General features: G+C 40.4%; 1 protein-coding gene across 2 annotated transcripts in view; it reads right to left on the bottom strand.

Annotated features, from left to right (window-relative positions):
- Positions 1-1,246: 1,246 nt before the first annotated feature.
- SSPN (sarcospan) overlaps positions 1,247-19,560 on the bottom strand; it is a 42,902-nt gene continuing 24,588 nt past the window's right edge. For both annotated transcript variants that reach the window (XM_049882685.1, XM_049882684.1), the window contains exons 2-3: positions 10,802-10,888; positions 1,247-5,502 (exon numbers count right to left, since the gene is read on the bottom strand). In XM_049882685.1, coding sequence (XP_049738642.1) covers positions 5,137-5,502; positions 10,802-10,888 — 453 coding nt within the window. In that variant the 3' untranslated portion in view covers positions 1,247-5,136. The remainder of the gene's footprint in view (positions 5,503-10,801; positions 10,889-19,560) is intronic.

The raw sequence follows: 19,560 nt of genomic DNA, 5'->3' as shown, positions 1-19,560 counted from the left end.
AAGCATACCAAGAGTGCTTGCTGGTTGGTTTTTAAATAAGCAAGTGGCTGTACATCACAATCTAATTTATGGTGGACTGGTAATGTACAAAAGCTCTGTAAATTTTTTTATCTTAAAAGTTGGGGTTAAATATGCTTCTGTACATGAAATATTAGCCGTTACATGAAAATCAGGAGAAGTGCCTCAGGTTCTACTTCTGCCTGGGAGAAGAAGGGAGAGAAGATGGTCACATCTGAGAAGCATTCAGATGTGTAAATCAACAAACTGGCGTTCAACCAGCACATAATTCCATGTGCTATATGCCCATCCTCAATAAAAGTTGGTGCTCTTCTCTTAAAAGTAGAATTTCTGTTTGAGGGCCAATTTGATAATAATGAAAGAAAAAAAGGAAGTCACAGAAGGGAATAGCAAGGCTGAGCCAGGAGACTACATCAATGAGGAGAATTGTCACAGATCTCTGGGTTATTGACTATGTAGAACCTACCTAAGGAAGGAAGAAACCAAATGTTTACTAAGCTCCCTCTCCAAGCCAGTAACTTTGCTAAGTGCTATTTCACTTAACCTTCCTCATGACACTGTGAGGCAGTTATGTTTTTCTCCACTTTACAAATGAGAAAACTAAAGACTAAATGACTTGTCCAAAGTCACACAACCAGTTAGCAGTAGTTAGGCTTCCCACTCTAGAAATTAGGGCCTTAACACTGAGGATAGGAAATCCAGCTCAGAGCATATGTCGTAAATCACCATCCCTTCCTTTTTGTATTCTACAAGTGTTTCTAACTGAATCAAACAAAAAGAAATACTGTACCTTACAGTATAATCAACTAATATTTAAATTGCTTGAGAGTTGCTTGAATTCATAGATTTGAAATGGAATAAATCGAAACCAAACTCTTTGCCACTGAGTTGATTCTGACTCGTGGCAACCCTTCGTGTTATGCTTCTGTTTTTCTGTATAATTAAATGTAGAATATGATTGAATATGTGGGCATGCAACATGTATCTTAGTCTTTAGGCATATATAGATAGATAGATAGAGAGAGAGAAACCGCCCTGGTGGCACAGTGGTTAAGAGCTCAGCTCTTAACCAAAAGGTCAGCAGTTCAAATCCACCAGCTGCTCCTTGGAAACCCCATGAAACAGTTCTACTCTGTCCTATAGAATCGCTATGAGCCAGAATTGACTAGTCAGAAACGAGTTTTTTGTTTTGTTTATATATATATATATATATATGTAAATGCACCAGCATTCCAGGTACCTTTGGCAATATTTTTCCAGCTCAAACTCTATTTGCCTGGGGACATTTGCAACTCTGACTTCTAGCATATGTGCAGTGTACCAAACCAGAAGGAGTCACTGGAATAAAGAAGCCAAAATGAATATTAGTTCTTGTCTACTCCAAATCCAGACCTTTCAAGTAGACACTCAGCTGAGAGATTTTATGTTCACCAGTTCATGTACAACATACAGTCATTTTAAAGCCCAAATACGGTGTCTGTGGAGATTATGAAAGTTTTATTAACAAAGAAATTCTGCATTATACACATCCCCTTTAAAAACAACCACCTCGAACATGTTGGAAACACGTTGTTTTCTATTCACAATTCCATCAATGCCAGACGAATGAAACCGCAACACCAAAGTACAGACCAGTATTTCTGAAGGGGATAATCATTTGAGATAATAAAGTACTAGAAAATCAGAAAAAAAAGAATCAAGGTATTCATTTCACAGGCTGAACCACTAAGCCTTCATCCAAATGAATGTTTCCACTGTGAGTCTATAGTTGGCCATCAATTCTTCCTCATGCTATCCTGAATATAGAGTATACATCTGAAAACATGATAGAGTTCTTTGAGTGCAGAAAAATGAATTGCCAGCAAGATTTACAGAAATTTATGTCTACATAGCAAAAGTTCAGAGTCCACTAGAAAATGTAAAAGTATGGTTCATTATAGGAAATAATTGGTTTTTCAGGGCATCTTTTAAGTTCCTTTGTAATTGCCTTTAAATAACCACTCACCATTGTCCCTCAGGATCTCCCTTGAGTACCCTCTACTCTACCCTTTACTAAAAAAACTATAAAAATTGTCAAGTCATACTACATGCATGAGGGAGATACAAGAATATTAAAAGATTCTGATGTCCTGAATGTGAATAGAAAACATATATACAACGAGCTCTCTCTCCAGAACAACAAGCTGACGGGTGCAGCTGGAAACCCCTCAGAAGAGACATATAGACTTTAATCCAAAGAGGAAAAAAAAAATGTTAGGCCTGTTACTTAACTACAGTTTCTAAGGCCCTGGTGTAGCTATATTTTTTAGGCACGGCTCCAAGAAGCTGCCTACACAAATTTGGATGGCGCGAGGGAGGCACAGATGGTGGTCACGTGAAGGCACAGACCGATCCAGTGGGCTCAGTTACAAAGTCTGTACATTTAGGCTGCTGTATTCCTCCTATTTCAAGTACTGCCAAGTCCCGACTGTTCCCCCTCTTTCCAAAGTCTTGATTCATTTAATTCTCCTCAAGGAGGTGGAAGAGGAGGAGGATTGCGCAAATCTTACTGTTTTATGGTTTAGAAGAGACAATCACCATCTTGGCTCCTTGTCAGATTTTAAATGTAATATTTTGCTAAGTGTAAAGCTGTGTATCTGTTCCTTTTCTGTTGCCGTTATTGTAGCTTCAATATTTGCAAAACACAACACCAAAATACTTCAAATCCAGCCCAAAACAGTTTGTTATTCATGCAACACAGTTCTTATATACATCAATATATGGTGAGTTCCCAGCACAGGAATCTTTTTGTTCTTTTTTTTTTTTTTTTCTCTTCCATTTATTTATGATTTTTTTTTTTCCTCTTTAGGGATTTAAGAATGATTTGATCACACAATAGCAAAATCCCCAATTTAAATCTGAATATATATACATATATTCTGACTATAAACAAACTTGGTACCATGTCAGCTCTTGTTGGTTATATTATTTAGAAAAAGTAAGCACATAAGCTAAAGTTATTCTACCATCGAAATACCCAGTAAAACACAGAGCACCTTAATGCCGTTTAGAGTTTTAAATGTCTAATACAAAAACCCGTAGTGTCTGCTATCACAAGTTGTTAAGGATAGTCAGGGTGTGCTTTCAGTGGTGCCTGATTCATGGTAAGTAGCATTAAAGCACTAGTTTTCCACTCTTTGAAGAAGAGTCTACAGCATTTCAGATTCTCCTTTTCTTCCTTACGTAGGAAACTCTGTCAAAAATCAAAATGGATTCACAGTTACTTGGATTTTTTAACAAAGCACAAAGTATGCTTCAGATCATCACCAGGACCCCTGACGTTCCACAGGTGTCATTTCTCCGTGTGATCAAATCTTATGTTCCAGACTCTCACCCACTACACTCCAGCGGCCTTCTTGGCCGGGACTAACGTGTGCATAGGCCATTTTTAAAGCAAGTCAAAACATAAAAATGTTCCAACATCTGTTAATCAGGTGTTTTATCTGGAGGACATACATATTCACAGCCCTCCAGCTGACTTACCATTTCCCTTTCTGTTTGGATATTTATATTGTATAGAAGTTGACACCACTATCATCACAATCCGTGAAATAATTCCTTTGTGTTCTGAGGCAAACAAGAAATGTTTTTCTTTTAGGGTAGAATTTCATGATTAATAAGGTATATCAATAGGCAATGTGAAGAGGCAAATTTAGGTCAGTTATTATCTTGAATTTCTGGTTTTAGCAGAGCACGCTAATAGAGAAAGTTCTTGAGAACATTTATGCTACATGAATTTCCATTTGGGACCCATTCCTTAAAGGAATGATATTGTTCAGAATTTTATAATAAAAATAACAAAAGAGGCAAGTCTCCCACTATAGGGTACTTGTACTTTGTTACGTCAGTCACTTAAACTAAACACTACCCTCCAAGTTAATGAACATATTACTCAAATATGGACTTCATAACATTGTTGCTAGTCTCTAGGCTGTGCATACATATCAATAATGTAATAATGTATTAAATACAGTTTTGTGAATAGGACGTGTCAGCATCACTCCGTCTTTCTCAAAAATACTTAGCTGCCAAGAGAAATACTTTTCAACGTAATACAAATGTGCTGTTTTGTAAATGTTTCCCATTACAAATGCTTTTGTTTTTGTTTAAATAAATGTTTCAACCTGAGTTTTTTGTTTTTTTCTTCTTGTAAAGCTTGGCATTCAGAAGAAAGAATCTTTAGGCCTCCACTCTTACGAGAGTAATTTCTCCTAACATGGGCTGTGCTGCCTAAGTACATTCAGGGCTCATTAAATAGACTTCTGAGCGTAACTGTAATTAACAATTAGCTAGAAATTAGTTTTAATCATTTGTTTTATACAATAGAATAGAAGCATAATGTAATTATTTTGAAACCTTCTACATCATTAAGAATACAACCACTACCACCTTTTAATTCTTGAGAAGCTGACAATCATCCAAGCATTTAATAAGTGATCTACTTAGAGCGCCAAACGGAGAGAGCTGAACAGCAAAGGCCGCCGCCCCAGCCCAGGTGTTTATACCCCAGCCCAGGTGTTTATAATTATTCGGCTTTTCGCAAAGGCTCTTCCTTTTCTACTCTGCTCCTTTAAGCTATTTCAGGCCTTGAGAACATCACTACCAGGGAAAATAAAGAGATCCAACCCAGTCTTTCCGCTCCTTCCCTCTCCCTAACACTCCTCCAAGACACAGTGAGGGTAATGGAGGGCGACTCCAAAACGTAACAAGTGGGCCTGAAAAGCCAATTCACACCATCAAACTGGACCTACAGGGAAGAAGATTATATATAACTATGGGATAAAATAAGTATTAGAATCAACTCCAGGCTATAAAGATAGATCTATGCCACTTTTTCCCTGTTCAGTGTTCTTTTAATATCCTAGAGTCTATTTGGATCTTGCTTACCTCATTAGAATTTTTAAAAATGCTATAGAAACCTGAAGAAATTGCTCTTTTTTTTCTGAAAAAAATATAAAAATATTCATTTAGAACCAGTGAATATTATTCATTGTCAAAAATGGTTTTTGTTTTTCTTTTTTTTTTTTAAACCTTGGCCAGTCAGTGTGCTATTTTCTCTCGCACCTTTGAGCAAGAATGTTAGGCCTTTTGCTGCTGGCCTTCGGAAGTTGTTAGGGAGCATATCCTAACACCCACATAAAAGACCTGGTACCTATGTTTCCACATCACAAAGCAGGCCAACAAGCACACAAGGCCACAGACCAAGTTAAGAATCATCTGGATGAGTAAGAACAGTTTGAAAGTGCCAGTGACGCTGGTACAGTCAGTTACATCCCGGTAAACAAAGGTCCTGCTGAGCGGCTCGGAGGAGGGCAGTTTGCACTGGCAGGAGTTGAGAGAGGTTTCGCAGGTAAACTGTGTGAGCTGCGAATAGTGGTAGGCAGCAAACGCCACAGCCAGCACACAGACAATCAAGGCGAGGGCACTCAGCAGAAAGTAGAACAGCTGCAAGAAAGCAGAAGAAAATCTTTCCAGTTACAAAGAACACTGGATGACCATTTATAAGGCTAATTAATAAAAACTGTACTTTTTCTTCTTTCCCCAGGAAGTTCCCTAATGAAGGGCTGTCTGTCTTTAGAAATTGAGTGCCTAAGACATGGAAATGGCTGTATGTTCATTAGTGAGCAATCTTTAAACTTTTATCACATTTTAATTTGTTATACACATGTGGGGTACTTTTCATGAATACATCAACCATATTAGTTTGATTGGAAACGCTGGTGGTGTAGTGGTTAAGTGCTACAGTTGCTAACCAAGAGGTTGGCAGTTCAAATCCACCAGGCACTCCTTGGAAACTCTGTGGGGCAGTTCTATTCTGTCCTATAGGGTCACTATGAGTAGGAACCGACTGTACGGCAGTGGGTTATTAGTTTGATTGTGGGATGTTTGTGTGTAAATGCAGTAAGCAGTTTAGATGAATCCCAAACAAGACAGTCATCCCTGAAAGGCGTGCTTGGCTTATTTTGACCCCAAGAATTGCTGATACTAAGACTGAAACAAGACTAGGAAGTAAAGAAGAGGTTTCTGTAGTGTTAACACTGTGCTGGCCAAAATTAGAATGATTGGTCAACCAGTAACACAAGTTAATAATAATAAAAATACTATATTCAATGTAGTGATTGACAAGCTGTGTCCATGAACACCAGGATCCCAAGATGGTGCGGGGAGGGGGGCAGGGGGAAGATAGTTCTAGAAGGAATGACAACTTGATGTCAGTTTCATAAATCTCATCCCAAATCCAACCACAAGTAGTTGGTTCCTGATCATGAAAATAAACCATTGGCCTACATGTTGGTCTTGAGATTGGAAGTCTGATTAAAGTTCTAGCTTTGCTGCTAAATAGTGTGAAATCCTTGGAAATTCTATTTATTTAGCCTAGGCCTGAAATATTTAGATAAAAAATCTGGGTATTCACTAGCATGACCACAATCAAATCTGTTTTACAGGACAAGAAATGTTCTTGTGACTCATCTACTGGAACCAAAAAAAAAAAAAAAAACCCAAACCCATTGCCATCCAGTTAATTCTGACTCATACCGACCTTATGGGACAGAGTAGAACTGCTCCACAGGGTTTCCAAGGAGAGGCTGGTGCATTCAAACTGGGGACCATTTTGTTAGCAGCCGAGCTCTTAACCACTGGGACATCAAGGCTCCCTACTGGCACCATTTCTTTCAATATTCCCTTCCCCTGAGGTCCTAGGCAACGAATAGAGTCCCCAGGTTTGGGGACCAGTGTACTCAACACAGTTCTTAGTGCAAGAATTGGGTGTTTTGGGGGGTCTGGGTAGTCAATACTTGCCTTGTACACTTCTGGTGAATGTGAATTCCACAAAGTAAGGGTTTGTTCCAATTATTAGTATTTGTCTCAATTTGTCTCAATCTTCAAATAATTCAAATCACAGCAAAAATATATTATTCTCTTATGGCTACCACAAAAATCCATTTGCTGAAATGGAAATTTTGTTCCTTTTTGAAAGATGACCTTTTGACTCAGAGATTAAGATTTTCCCAGGACCATTCAACAATGCACAGCCACACTGGGTGATGGTTAAGGCCGTGAACCAGGAGCCAGATTGCCTAGGTTGGAATCCTTTTCTCTTGATAGTCCCCTCAATAGTTATAGGCCTTGGGCAAATTAATCAATGTCCCTGTGTACCTCTGTTTCTTAATCTGTAAACTTGGAATGATGGTCAGAGTAGTGCTTCAGTACTTCATAGGATTTTTATAAGAATCAAATGAGTTGATATTTATAAAGATCTTAGAACAGAGTCTGGTACATAGTAGCACTACTTAAGTATTAAATAAATAGATAAATTAGTACAGGCAGAAAGAGCTGCCAGGTCTCGGGACTCTTAGGATATAAATGCTACTGGTTTTGTCTTACTCTGACATGTGGCAGTAACAATGCATCCTTGGCTTGTAGGAAAGGTGTAAACATTTACATAAACACAGTGATTGCTCAGTTTTAATTGAACATCTTAAATATGTTAGAAGCCAGCAAGAGCACAAAGAAAAGTTGTGCCCTTAACTCCTTTGTATATGAATAAATTTATACTGGTGTGAACCTTACACACGGTGATTATGCTTCTCCCACCCAGCGAAAGCACCGGGCCAAGTAAACAGGAGTGAGCCACAGAACCAAGTTTCTCATCCACCTTAAGATATAAATATATACTTGATGCCCCAAAGCCTGGGGGCTACATCTGAGGCGCTGTACCACTTTTCCTTCACAGCTTTTAACTCATCTGACAGTAACAAGGTTTTGGGTTAGAATCTGTAATTTAAAAGCAAGTGACTTGTTTTACCTACACAGCACAAATAAACAATCAATGCAAGTGTTTACGATGACCTTGGGAATACGAGCAAATATATCTTGATAAAACCCCCGCTCGGGACGCGTTTGTCTCGCATGTGTCAGCCCATCAGTCTTGCGCTCCGCAGCGGCCGCGGGCCGGCGTCGCGGAAGCGTGGGCGGAGGCAGGAAGCCCCTCGCGCTTATGTAACCGCAGCGCGGATACGCGGCCCCGCGGCCCGGGAGCTCGGCTCTGGCTGGCTCTAATTGGTACCCGGCTGCAGCTTTAACGCATTTTGGTGACTTGGGGAGGAGGGTGGTTCTGCTTCGATTTAATTATCTTACCCGGTGGCATGAATGGTAAGTAAGGGCGCCTCTGCAGCGCGCTGCTCAGGAGGCTGCTGCTGTAGCAGCCCAGGGGCCTCCTGGATGTGGGCACAAGGCAATTTCGCCTTAAACGTCCTCATGGGGAATGTGCCCCGAAATGCTGCCGCAAGCACATGAACTGGACACGTTTCTGAAAATCAAGGTGAGCCCCTAGAAAGCGGGGCCACGAGGAAAGGCAGGAGGCCCAATCTACACCGAAAGGCCTGCCAAGCCCAGGGAAAGAGCAAAGAGAGGAAGAGTGAACGCGCTGTGGCGTCAAGGGCCTGACAAGGGGCTCCGGAGATGTTCTAGCTTGAGAGGAAAAGACAAGACCCCCATGGCTCTTGTCCCTAAAAGGTGTGTGTGTGTGAGAGAGAGAGAGACTACTATGATACCCGCCATCCCTGTCTGATTGCTCGCCCTGGTGGTTCGTTCTTGAACAGGAGGACATCAATTCTCAGCGTTTAGGCCAAAGTGCCAATAAAACCAAAACAAAACCAGACCGGCTTCCATACAGTTGATTCCGACTAAAACCAAACCCGTTGCCGTTGAATCCATTCCGATTTAGGACAGTGCAGAATTGCCCCATAGGCTTTCCAAGGACAGCTGGTGGATTTGAACTGCTGACCTTTAGGTTAGCAAACGAACTCTTAAGCATGCATCACCAGGGTTCTGAGTGCCAATATGGAGGACACTAAAACGTAGTTATGCTGATGAGAAACATCTCATGAAGATGCATTTTATTCCTTCCCTGCAAAAATGGTGTGAAAAGCACAAGGGAAGTCAGCAGTAATCTGTTGTGCCTTTGGAAAACTCGGAGATTGACTAGCGCTCATTTTCGACCTGAAGATAATATAGAGTGCACCTTCGAGAGCTGGCAGCCAGCATCACTAAAGGTCAGCTTCAGGAGAAGAGAAAAGTGCCTCAGCATTTGTCAGTGTCTGTCACAGGAGGGAAAAAAAAAAAAAAAAGGTAGCTAATGAGATCTTCCTAATGGGGAATTCTCAACCTGTCTGACATTGGCAGGGACTTTTTTTTTGCCCTTGCTCCTTATTTTAACTAACGTGCAGATGTTGAGATGGCTTTGGGGGCCTCTCTGGAACTGATGCTTTTGCCTCTGCTGTTTCCTGGGATGATCTCCAGGAAAATAAGGTTATTTCACATATATTGATGAACCCAATCTTGAATGTTTTTCACCTGGTGAATGAAGTTCCTGTAATCTAACAGACCATTTCTGCTGGGCTTTCTGAAATTTTTTTTTAATCACTGAGCCCTGCTGTTTAGACCTCTACAAGAAAGTAAACAAAAAACTCTGCTCTATCGGGCCTTCTTCTTTTAAGGAAAACCCTCAGGCAGGAAAAGTAAAACTTTTAAGTGTAGATCTACCTGCCAAAATTCTAACTCTGTCATTTTTTCCCCAAAAACAACACCCATTAATCTTTTTAATTAGAAAAGTTATATCTAGCTATTGGAGAAAATTTCAGGATTAAAGACATAAGTTGAAGTACAATTCCACCAGATAGTTATTTTTATGTACATAAAAGCCAGTTTTTTTCTCTTATGTAACACCATACCATACATTTTGTGAACCAGTTTTTGTTGCTAATAAATGTAAATATTTTTATTCTATTATTTTTTTACAGTATGATTTTTAAATATTGCATTGCTGCTTTAACAGTTTCAATTATAGTAGAATATACTAACACTTCTTAATTTTCTATCTTAATTTCCAAACAATATATTTAACTTTTATACCTTATGCTTTCTTGTTTTAGTGAATGAAAAGGTATCCAATTTTTGTTTTTTTAATAGAAGAGAAAACAATGTGACTGCACACACACACACACACACAATTACAGAAAGCTTTTTGTTCTCTACTGCAGCAGTGGCAAGAAAATGTAGGAATTTGATTTCTACTAGCTCTGATTGCCGAGTTTAGTGTTTATCTCCTTTACTCTGTTTGGAGTAAATTCTGCCTTGCTGTGTGAATATGCTGTGTACTTGAATTGGCTGTAACCAAATGCACTACCCCAGCAGAGAAAAAAAATACATGCAAATGAAAGACACACTTGCCAAACCATACATATCCCCAACCCCACCCCACTTTGCCCTCTCACTCTTGGCACAAATAATTTGGATGCACCCCGTGTGCTTTTTCTGTTTCAGTGATCCCACCTACAAAAGGAAATACACTTAGTCTACTTCATTATTAAAATATTCTAAATAACCCCCAAGATAGGGAAGTGGGCACTGATAATAGACACCTTTTCCCTGGCCAAGTGTTGTTGAACTAATGAATTTTCAATATTCCTTTTAAGGGCATTGAAGGACAGACTTCATATGCTCTATGCCTATCCAGTTCATGGAAACATAAGACATAGAAACAAAACAAAACAAAAAAGAAAAGCAATTAGTATTACCTTTGGGGGCTGGACCAATGCCCTCCTAAAACATTTTTTGGCCTGTATAAAAATGAACTTTCTGAAATAATCAGATATGCAAGCCCTTAAAAGGCACTCATTTATTTTGTACTCGTGTTTCTTTCTGTGCAATGATAAAAGGGAAAGAAAAAATCACTACTTACTTTCATAGCAAACTGGATACATGTCCGTTCATCAACTTGATATGAGACACAAAGCATAAACAAGCCAAGATAGGCCACTAAGCAGACCTGCAATGATGAGCATAGAGAAGGGATGTTATCAGGGCAAGCTGTACATTCCAATGACATCAGTCTCAGGGTCTCTCACCAGTAGCATCCTCGTTATCAAGCTGTCCATTTCATTTATTTATCTTTATGTGCTATTTTTCCTCAGCATGGCTTCTGGAACAGAGTTTTAGGAAGAGTAAAATCCATTTATTTCAATTTAGCCTGTATTTATTGAATCCTTTTAATGTGTCAGGCACTATACAAAATCCTTCAATATATATAATGACGAATAGAGTTTCCTTAACTTCAATGACTTTACAGTCCAGTACAGGACAAGACAACTTCATACAGAATTCTGAGACAGGGCATTATATGCCAAATATTATTCACAGGAGTACAAAAAGAAGAGAAAATGGCATTAAGTTGGGTGACTAATAAAGGCTTCACTAAAGAGGTAGATTGATTGAAAATGGCTCTTAAAAAGGATAGTAATAACAACATTTTACTGAATACTTCTTATGTGCTGGGGCTCTTCTAAGAGTTTTGTATGTATAGACTCATGTAATTCTCACAAAAACCTATAAAGTTGGTGCTCCATTACCTATGGAGCCCTGGTGGCACAGTGGTTAAGAGCTACAGCTGCTAATCAAAAGGTCAAAAGTTCGAATCCACCTGTTGTTCCTTAGAAACTCTATGGGACAGTTATACTCTGCCCTATAGGGTCACTATGAATTGGAATCGACTCAACAGCGACAGGTGTGTTTTATTATTATTATCCATAGGTCTCCGGGTGGTGCAAATATTTTGCACTCAACTACGAACCTAAAGGTTGGCAGTTTGAACCTACCCAGCGGCACCTCAAAAGAAAGGCCTGGCAATCTGCTTCCTTTGGAGCCAGCCCTATGGAGCAGTTCTACTCTGTAACACATGAGATCGCTATGAGTCAGAATCAACTTGATGGCAATGGGTTTGATTTTTTTACATTATTATTACTTCCCTCAGAAATGAGGAAAGAGACACAAAGCTGGTAAATAATGGAACCACGATTCAAACCAGGTAGCTTGGGTGAAAGCAGCAGCCTGGGCAAGAGCACAGAGGAAGCACCGCACAAAGTGTGAAAGAATAGCAAATATATGTGCCCATAGTTGAAAGAATAAAATATAGGGCAGAAAAGGTAGGTTGGAAATCTGGGGATGTAGGATTGTTTAGCAAGTAGTAAGGCCCCCTCATAAGGTTGCTATGAGTTGGAATTGACTCAGTGGCATCGGGTTTGGTTTTTTGGTTTTAAGGCCCCCTTGAAAATTTTTGAGCAGGGGAATGCCATGATTTGAGAGATGTGTTTTAGGAAAATGAGCAGTGCTGTTGGGTGGGTTGGCAGCAAGAACATCAGGATTTTATTTTACCGATCTGGGTAAGGTTAATGTATCAGGTGGGCCAGAGCTCAGATGGTCACAGGCATATCTAGAGAAGAGATGGGGAGGAAAGATGTACATCTTGGCTATCGCATGACTGACGGAAGGGAGAGATAGAAACCGACCCCCAAGTTTCTGAATGTCACTGATGGAAACAGGGAGGACGTACCTGACTGAAAGGCGGCTAGCAGGAGGAATAGCAACTTTCTGAGAAAATATACTCAACTTGTTAGTCGAACTGGTTTTTCTCTTTAATGCACTGAAGTTTTAAAACCTGATCTTAGCTACTAACCAAAAGGTTGGAGGTTAAAGTCCATCGAGGCCTTAAAAGAAAGGCCTGCCAATCTACTTCTGAAAAAGCAGTCTTTGAAAACCCTGTGGAGCCCAGTTCTGCTCTGATGCATATGGGGTCACCATGAGTCTGAATCATTCTGTGGCAACTGGTTACACTTGGTTGTTGTTTGTTGCTGTCGAGTCGATTCCAACTCACGGCAACCCCATATGTGTAGAGTAGAACTGCTCCATGGTGGCATAGTGGTTAAGAGCTGTGGCTGCTAACCAAAAGGTTGGCAATTCGAATCCACCAGGTGCTCCTTGGAAACCCTATGGGGCAATTCTACTCTGTCCTCATTGGGTCGCTATGAGCCGGAATCGACTTGACAGCAATGGGTTTAGTTTGGATCTTTTGGAAGCAGATTGCCAGACCTGAATTCTGAGGCACCTCTAGGTGGGCTCGACCTTTTGGCTAGTATTCGAGGGCTTAACCACCTGCACCACCCAGGGACTCCTAAAACATGTACAGTCTCATTCAATTTTGGAAACCTTAAAACGTTGATAAGTTCTACACTTTAAGATAGAGTACATAAGCAGCAGAATTGTATTTTTCAGTAAGCGCATTTTTCTGAGAGAAGGGTGTTAGAAGGATGGCTAAGAGACATTCAACAACTAGGTTGGTAATAGAATTCCTACCCCTAGGGCCAGCTTCAAACCACAGACAATCCCCTTTAAGGTAGAGAGCTGTTAACTTACAAAGCCAACACAGCATTTTTAGGTGACACTTCTATCCTGTTCACCCCTTGAATGCACAATCAATAAGTTGCTGTGCCTTCATCAATTCCTAAATTGAGGTTCTTCATGATTCTACTGGGCCATGAAGCCAAAGCCAAGTCTCCTCACTAGCACAGGCTGTTTGCAGGGTTTTCCATCATTAGGACTAGCTGTAGTTTAAAATCAGTAGATAACATTTCCAGTGAAGAGAAAAAGCATTAAAATGTGTGAGCGTGGTATGGACTAGAGAGAGGTCTGGGTAGAAAACAAAGCAAACAGGATCCAGGAAGGCAGCTTTTCAGCAGAGGCTGGCAGATGTAGAAGTAATGATACTGGAATTGTTTGTATAGCTGATAAGCCAAAATGTGGCTGACATTGCCAGCCAGAGATGAAGCTCTTCATTAAACCTCATAAAAACAAACAAAAAAACCCATAATTGAGGTATAAGTCTGATAAGACCTTTAGGGGCTTACTGTGTATCCTCACGTTAAGAATTTACAGAACTGAAACAGGAAGAACGAGTCCTTTTTCTTTATTGTCAACAAACCAGATACAGACTTCTGAACCTGCCTCTAAGGGGATGATTGTATCCCTAAGCACATGCCTTTGCTCCCTTGTTAGTCTCTGCAGGTGCTGAGGACTGGGCCCCTTCCCACATAACTGTCTTTGTCCCTAGAGGCTGCTGTGCTAACGCTGGCAATTGTTGAGACTTTCCTCTTTGCCTTTACAAGAGGCACATTCCAATAATGAGGCCTAACTGACCAGCATCTTAAAAAATTGGACTCATTGCCTCTGCCTGAACAAGTTTTCCCATTTCGGTAGTATCTGCTTCTTGTAACCTTAATCTAGGCTGCTTTCCAGCAAGAAGTTACACAGGAACATATGACCTCATTCTAGAGCATTTCATTTATTCAATCAACAGACCTTTATTGAAGACATAAAATAGCCAGGACCTATGAAAGACCCTGGCAACTGACAGGTGAAAAGACATAGTCCCAGCCTTCAGAGAGCTCTCAGTCCACTGAGGAAAGAAAGGCAAGAAAACAGTTACACTACTTCACAATTCCTAGGACCAGGCCTGCTGTAAGAATTACCTAGAAGGAGTGACTAACCCAGAGGAGAATTGAGGAAACTTCCAGGATAAAGATGAGCTTTGAAAGATAAGCAGAAATCACCTAAGAGAAGGATGTGGGGAAGGGAATTCTGGGTAGAGAGAATACTAGTAGGTACAAACACATGGAGAAATGAAGAGAAAACATTCAAGGATTCCTATATCTGCAGTGTGTGGAGTCCCTGGGTGGTACAAATCATTAACACGCTCATCTGCTAATCAAAAGGTTGGAGGTTCAAGTCCACCCAGAGGTGCCTCAGAAGAAAGGCCTGGTGATCTATTTCCCCAAAAATCATCCATCAAAAACCCTATGGATGACAGTTCTACTCTGACACACAGGGGATCACTGTGAGTTGGAGTTGACCTGATGGCTAGTTTCTGGTTATAGCTGGAGTGCAGGACGACAGAGAAGAAAAGGAAAAAGATATATTTGAAGAGATAGACAGGAACTAGATCAGAAAGGCCTTTATTTCAGTCTAGGACATTTTCAGCAGGATAATGACATGATCAACTTTGTCTTTTGGGACAGTATCTATGGCTCTGAAGAATGGATTAGAGAGAGGCAATATTACGGGTAGGAAAACAAGCTAGCATTTCACTTATTCAATCAACAGACCTTTGTGTTGATTGGTCTGAGTGTGTGAAGAAATGATGAGTGTCTGAGCTAAGGTAGAAGTAGGGATAGACAGTAGGTGTGTTTGAGTGACAGTAGGAAGCAGAACCCATGGACTCTGAAGACTGATGAGATGTGAGGGCCGAAAGAGAAGGGTCAAGCGGGGAGATCAACTACCTGACCTGAGCAGCCAGGTAGGTGGTGCTGCCATTTAATGAGACATGAGTTATAAGAGGAGGAGCAGATAGGAGGTGGAAATGATGATACCCACATGGACTCAAACTTCAGTCACGTGAGTCTAGAGCTCAGAAAAGAGGTCTGGTCTGGAAATAAAGATTTGTGAGTCATCAGCATATGTGTAGCTGTTGAAACCATGGGAGGCCCTGTACCATCTAGAGACTGTCTAGGGAAAACAGGAGAGGGCCAAGGATGTTACCCAGTTATGAAGAACCTTTGAATCTTTTGAACACAAAGCATCTGAAATACACTTCCGGTCATTTTGGTTGTCCATCATGGCATGTCTAAAAATCGTGAAACTTTGATCATCCCTGTGGATTTTTGAAAGCTTTGCTTCTAGCCCTTTGTATAGGGTATTTGCTATAAAGCTTGAATTAATTCAATGTTTTAATTCTTTGGCTTTCCAAGAGGGCTTAAGAGGTCCTAGCAGGAGGGATTCCATTTTATTACTTACAGTTTTGCATGTTACCACTATAATTCTTTAACAGAGTTTATTGGTATTGAGTGTAGAACCTTCTGAGTAACATTTGTCAAATGCTTAAAACTGAAGGCTTTATGGCCATGGGAGGAAACCAGATTTCTCATGCCAGACTAAGCGTCTTGTTTCCTGAGCTGGCAGGATGTGGATGCACCAGGAAGACATGGTGTTCTGGCTTCCCAGGCAGGGAAGGGGGAGTTCATGTTAATCAGCGAGACCCAGCAGGCCTATCTGGAACAACATTCCTGGAGATCGGGGCCTAAGCTCACATTAGGTATGGTAAGGCCCATGGAACAAGAAAGCGGCAGTCATGCAAGGTTTTCAAGAAGGCACTCGTTGGACCAGACACCCAGGGCAGGGGCTGACAGGTGGTGTCACAAGCACAAAGCCAAATGAGCAATGGGTGGCAATGGGAAAACTAATGCTGAAAGGGCAATAGGACAACCAGCCTGTAAGAGTGTGTTAACATTTAGTCCTTTTACAGATGGATAATCACATTGATAAGAAAATCTTGAAGAAATTTTAATGGAAAAATAAAAAAGACAACACTTGTTACTTTTTACCTATTTGGGGTATCTATTTCTACAATTCATGTAGCATCAAGAGAAAACCTAAGTCCCGAATTCCACCTTCTGTCCAAAGATATTCTTTGTCTCCACAGAGCAAAGTGTATTCTCTCTTGTGAGTTAGGAAGTTAAAACAGTTGAAATGTTCCCTGAATGTTAACTCCCTTTCTAGATGTATGCGTTGGGAGTCTTGTCACACCTTGTCTTTGTTTTTTTGTTATTCTGCCTATTGTACTTGCTCTGGTGCTTTTTGAGGGTTAGTGTTATGGCAAAAAAGTGAATGCTGGGCCAGTGTCTGAGAGATTTACTCACATATTATTTTTCCCTTTTCATTTTGGCATACCTAGTCGGTACTGCCCTAAAACATTGTGTGAGAATGCGAATTATAGGCACTTACCCCTCTCCATGTTGTACGTATTTATATTCTGGTCTTGTGACATTCACACAACCTCCAATTTATTTGTTTTCTTCCTTTTGTTGTCAACAGAGCTGCTTGACAGGGCTGTCTGGGGAATACAACCTTACCCTGTCAAATGTCTTTCAATGTCGCTCTTCTCCTTCTATCCCCCCACCCCCCACCAGCTTTCATTGTATACCTGAAATGTGACTCTATTTCTGTAAGTTAATCAGCATTCACCTTTGTATTTAAAGTGCTCTAATTAATTCAGTCAATATAGTAATAAGATGAACTCTCTGCTCATGTTTGCACAATTGATCAACAAGAAGAGTGGCAGAACTATAAATGTTTCCCTGGATAACTTCTTAAAAGAATTTCTCTGGATTCTCATCTATTTAATAGAATTGAAGGTAGAATATTAGAAATCATTTTTAACAAATGATAAATATTTTGCAGTTTGTCAACTGAATGCAGCTTCACAGAGAACTGCTGATTAATACATAGTGTACCAGAGACTTAAATAATATGCAATGGGACATTCTATGAGGATCTTTTAAAAGATATTCATTGGATCAAGATTTCTGAAGGACTGGAGAGTATTTTGGCATGGTGTCAGCATTTTTACTGAATTCTCATTGCCATTGCCTGTGGTAAGACAAACTCTATGCCAGTCATTCAGAATCACTTGCAGGGCTTGGTAAAATATTGATTTCTAGCCCTACCTCCAGAATTTCTAATTTAGTAGGTCTGGAATCAGGAGAATTTGCATTTTTAACAAATTCTGTTGATTTTAGGTGATGCTTATGCTTTGGCCCTGGGATCACATTTTGAGAATCACTAATCTTAGCTATGAGGCCATTAGTGGTTCAGTGATAGAATTCCCATCTTTTATACTGTAGACCAGGTTTGATTCCTAAGCAGTGTTGCTCAATGCTCTACTTGTCTGTCAGTGGAGGCTTTCATGTTGCTATATGATGAACAGGCTTCAGCTGTGCTTCTAGACTAAGACAGGCTAGGAAGAAAGGCCTGAAAATCTACTTCCAAAAATTAGCCAATGAAAACCCCCATGGATCACACTAGAACAGTGGCCCATATAGTGCCAGAAGATGAGCCCCTTAGGTTGGAAGGCACTCAAAATATGGCTGGAGAAGAGCTGCCTCCTTAAAGTAGAATTGACCTTAATGACGCAGATGGAATAATGCCTTCGGGACCTTCAATTGCTGATACAGCATGACTCAAAATGAGAAATAATAGCAGCAGTAGTCCATTAGTAATTAGAATGTGGAATGTAATGACCACCCTGACAGGGAACAGAACAGAGAGCCCCTGATAGAGTGGGAGAAAAGTGTGGAGCAGAACTCAAATTCACATAAAAAGACCAGACTTAATGGTCTGACTGAGACTGGAGGAAGCCATAAGCCTCTGGACACTCTGTTAACCTAGAATGAAAAACCATTCCTGAAGCCCACTCTTCAGACAAAGATTAGACTAAAACATAAAATAATACTCGTGAAGAATGTGCTTCGTGGTTCAAGCAGATACTCGAGACCAAATGGGCAGCTCCTGTCTGGAGGCAGATTGAGAAGGCAGGAAGGGACAGAAGCTGGTTGAATGGACACAAGAAACCCAGGGTGGAAAGGGGGAGTGTGCTGTCACATTATAGGGATTGCAACTAATGTCATATAACAATATGTGTATGAATTTTTGTACGCAAAATTAACTTTAGCTATAAACTTTTGCCTAAAGCACAATTTAAAAAAAGAAAAGAATCTCAACCATTAAAAAGCTTTATTAAAAAAAAAAAAAAGAATGGAAGGTACGAAGTATGAATCAAGGAAATTGTAAGTCATCAAAAATGTAATGGAATCAATTGGTCTCAACCCACCTGGAACAAAGGAAAATAAAGAGCACCAAAGACACAAGGTAATTATGAGCCCAAGAGACAGAAAGGGCCACGTGAACCAGAGACTACATCAGCCTGAGACCAGAAGAACTAGACGGTGCCTGGCTACAACCAATGACTGCCCTGACAGGGAACACAACAGAGAAACCCTGAGAGAGCAGGAGAGCAGTGAGATGCAGACCCCAAATTCTTATAAAAAGACCAGACTTAATTGTCTGACTGAGACTAGAAGGACCCCGGTGGTCATGGCCCCCAGACCTTCTGCTGAGCCAGGATAGGAACCATTTTTGAAGCCAACTCTTCAGACAGGGATTGGACTGGACAATGGGTTGGAGAGGGATGCTGGTGAGGAGTGAGCTTCTTGGACCAGGCAGACACTTGAGACTATGTTGGCATCTCCTGCCTGGAGGGGAGATGAGAGGGTAAAGGGGGTTAGAAGCTGGTGAAATGGACATGAAATAGAGAGAGTGGAGGGAAAGAGCAGGCTGTCTCATTGGGGGAGAGTAACTGGGAGTATGTAGCAAGGTGTATATAAGTTTTTGTGTGAGAGACTGACTTGATTTGTAAACTTTCACTTAAAGCACAATAAAAGTTAAAAAAAAAAAATGTAATGATCGGAGATCAATATCCTGGGCCTTGGTGAGCTGAAATGAACTGGTATTGGCCACCTTGAATCCTACAATTGTATGGTCATCTATGCTGGGAATGACAAATTAAAGAGAAACAGCATTGCATTTACCATCAAAAAGAATATTTCAAGATCTATCCTGCAGTACAGTGCTGTCAGTAACAGGTTAACATCTATATGCCTACAAGGAAGACCAATTAATAAAACTATTATTCAAATCTATGCACCAACCATAAATGCCAAAGATGAAGAAATTGAAAATTTTCATGAACTGTTACAGTCAGAAATTGACTGAATGTAC

The sequence above is a fragment of the Elephas maximus genome, chromosome 4 (assembly GCF_024166365.1).
Source record: "Elephas maximus indicus isolate mEleMax1 chromosome 4, mEleMax1 primary haplotype, whole genome shotgun sequence".
NCBI lineage: Eukaryota > Metazoa > Chordata > Mammalia > Proboscidea > Elephantidae > Elephas > Elephas maximus.
Note: the sequence above shows the minus strand (reverse complement) of the source record. Positions and strands in the feature narration are given on the sequence as shown.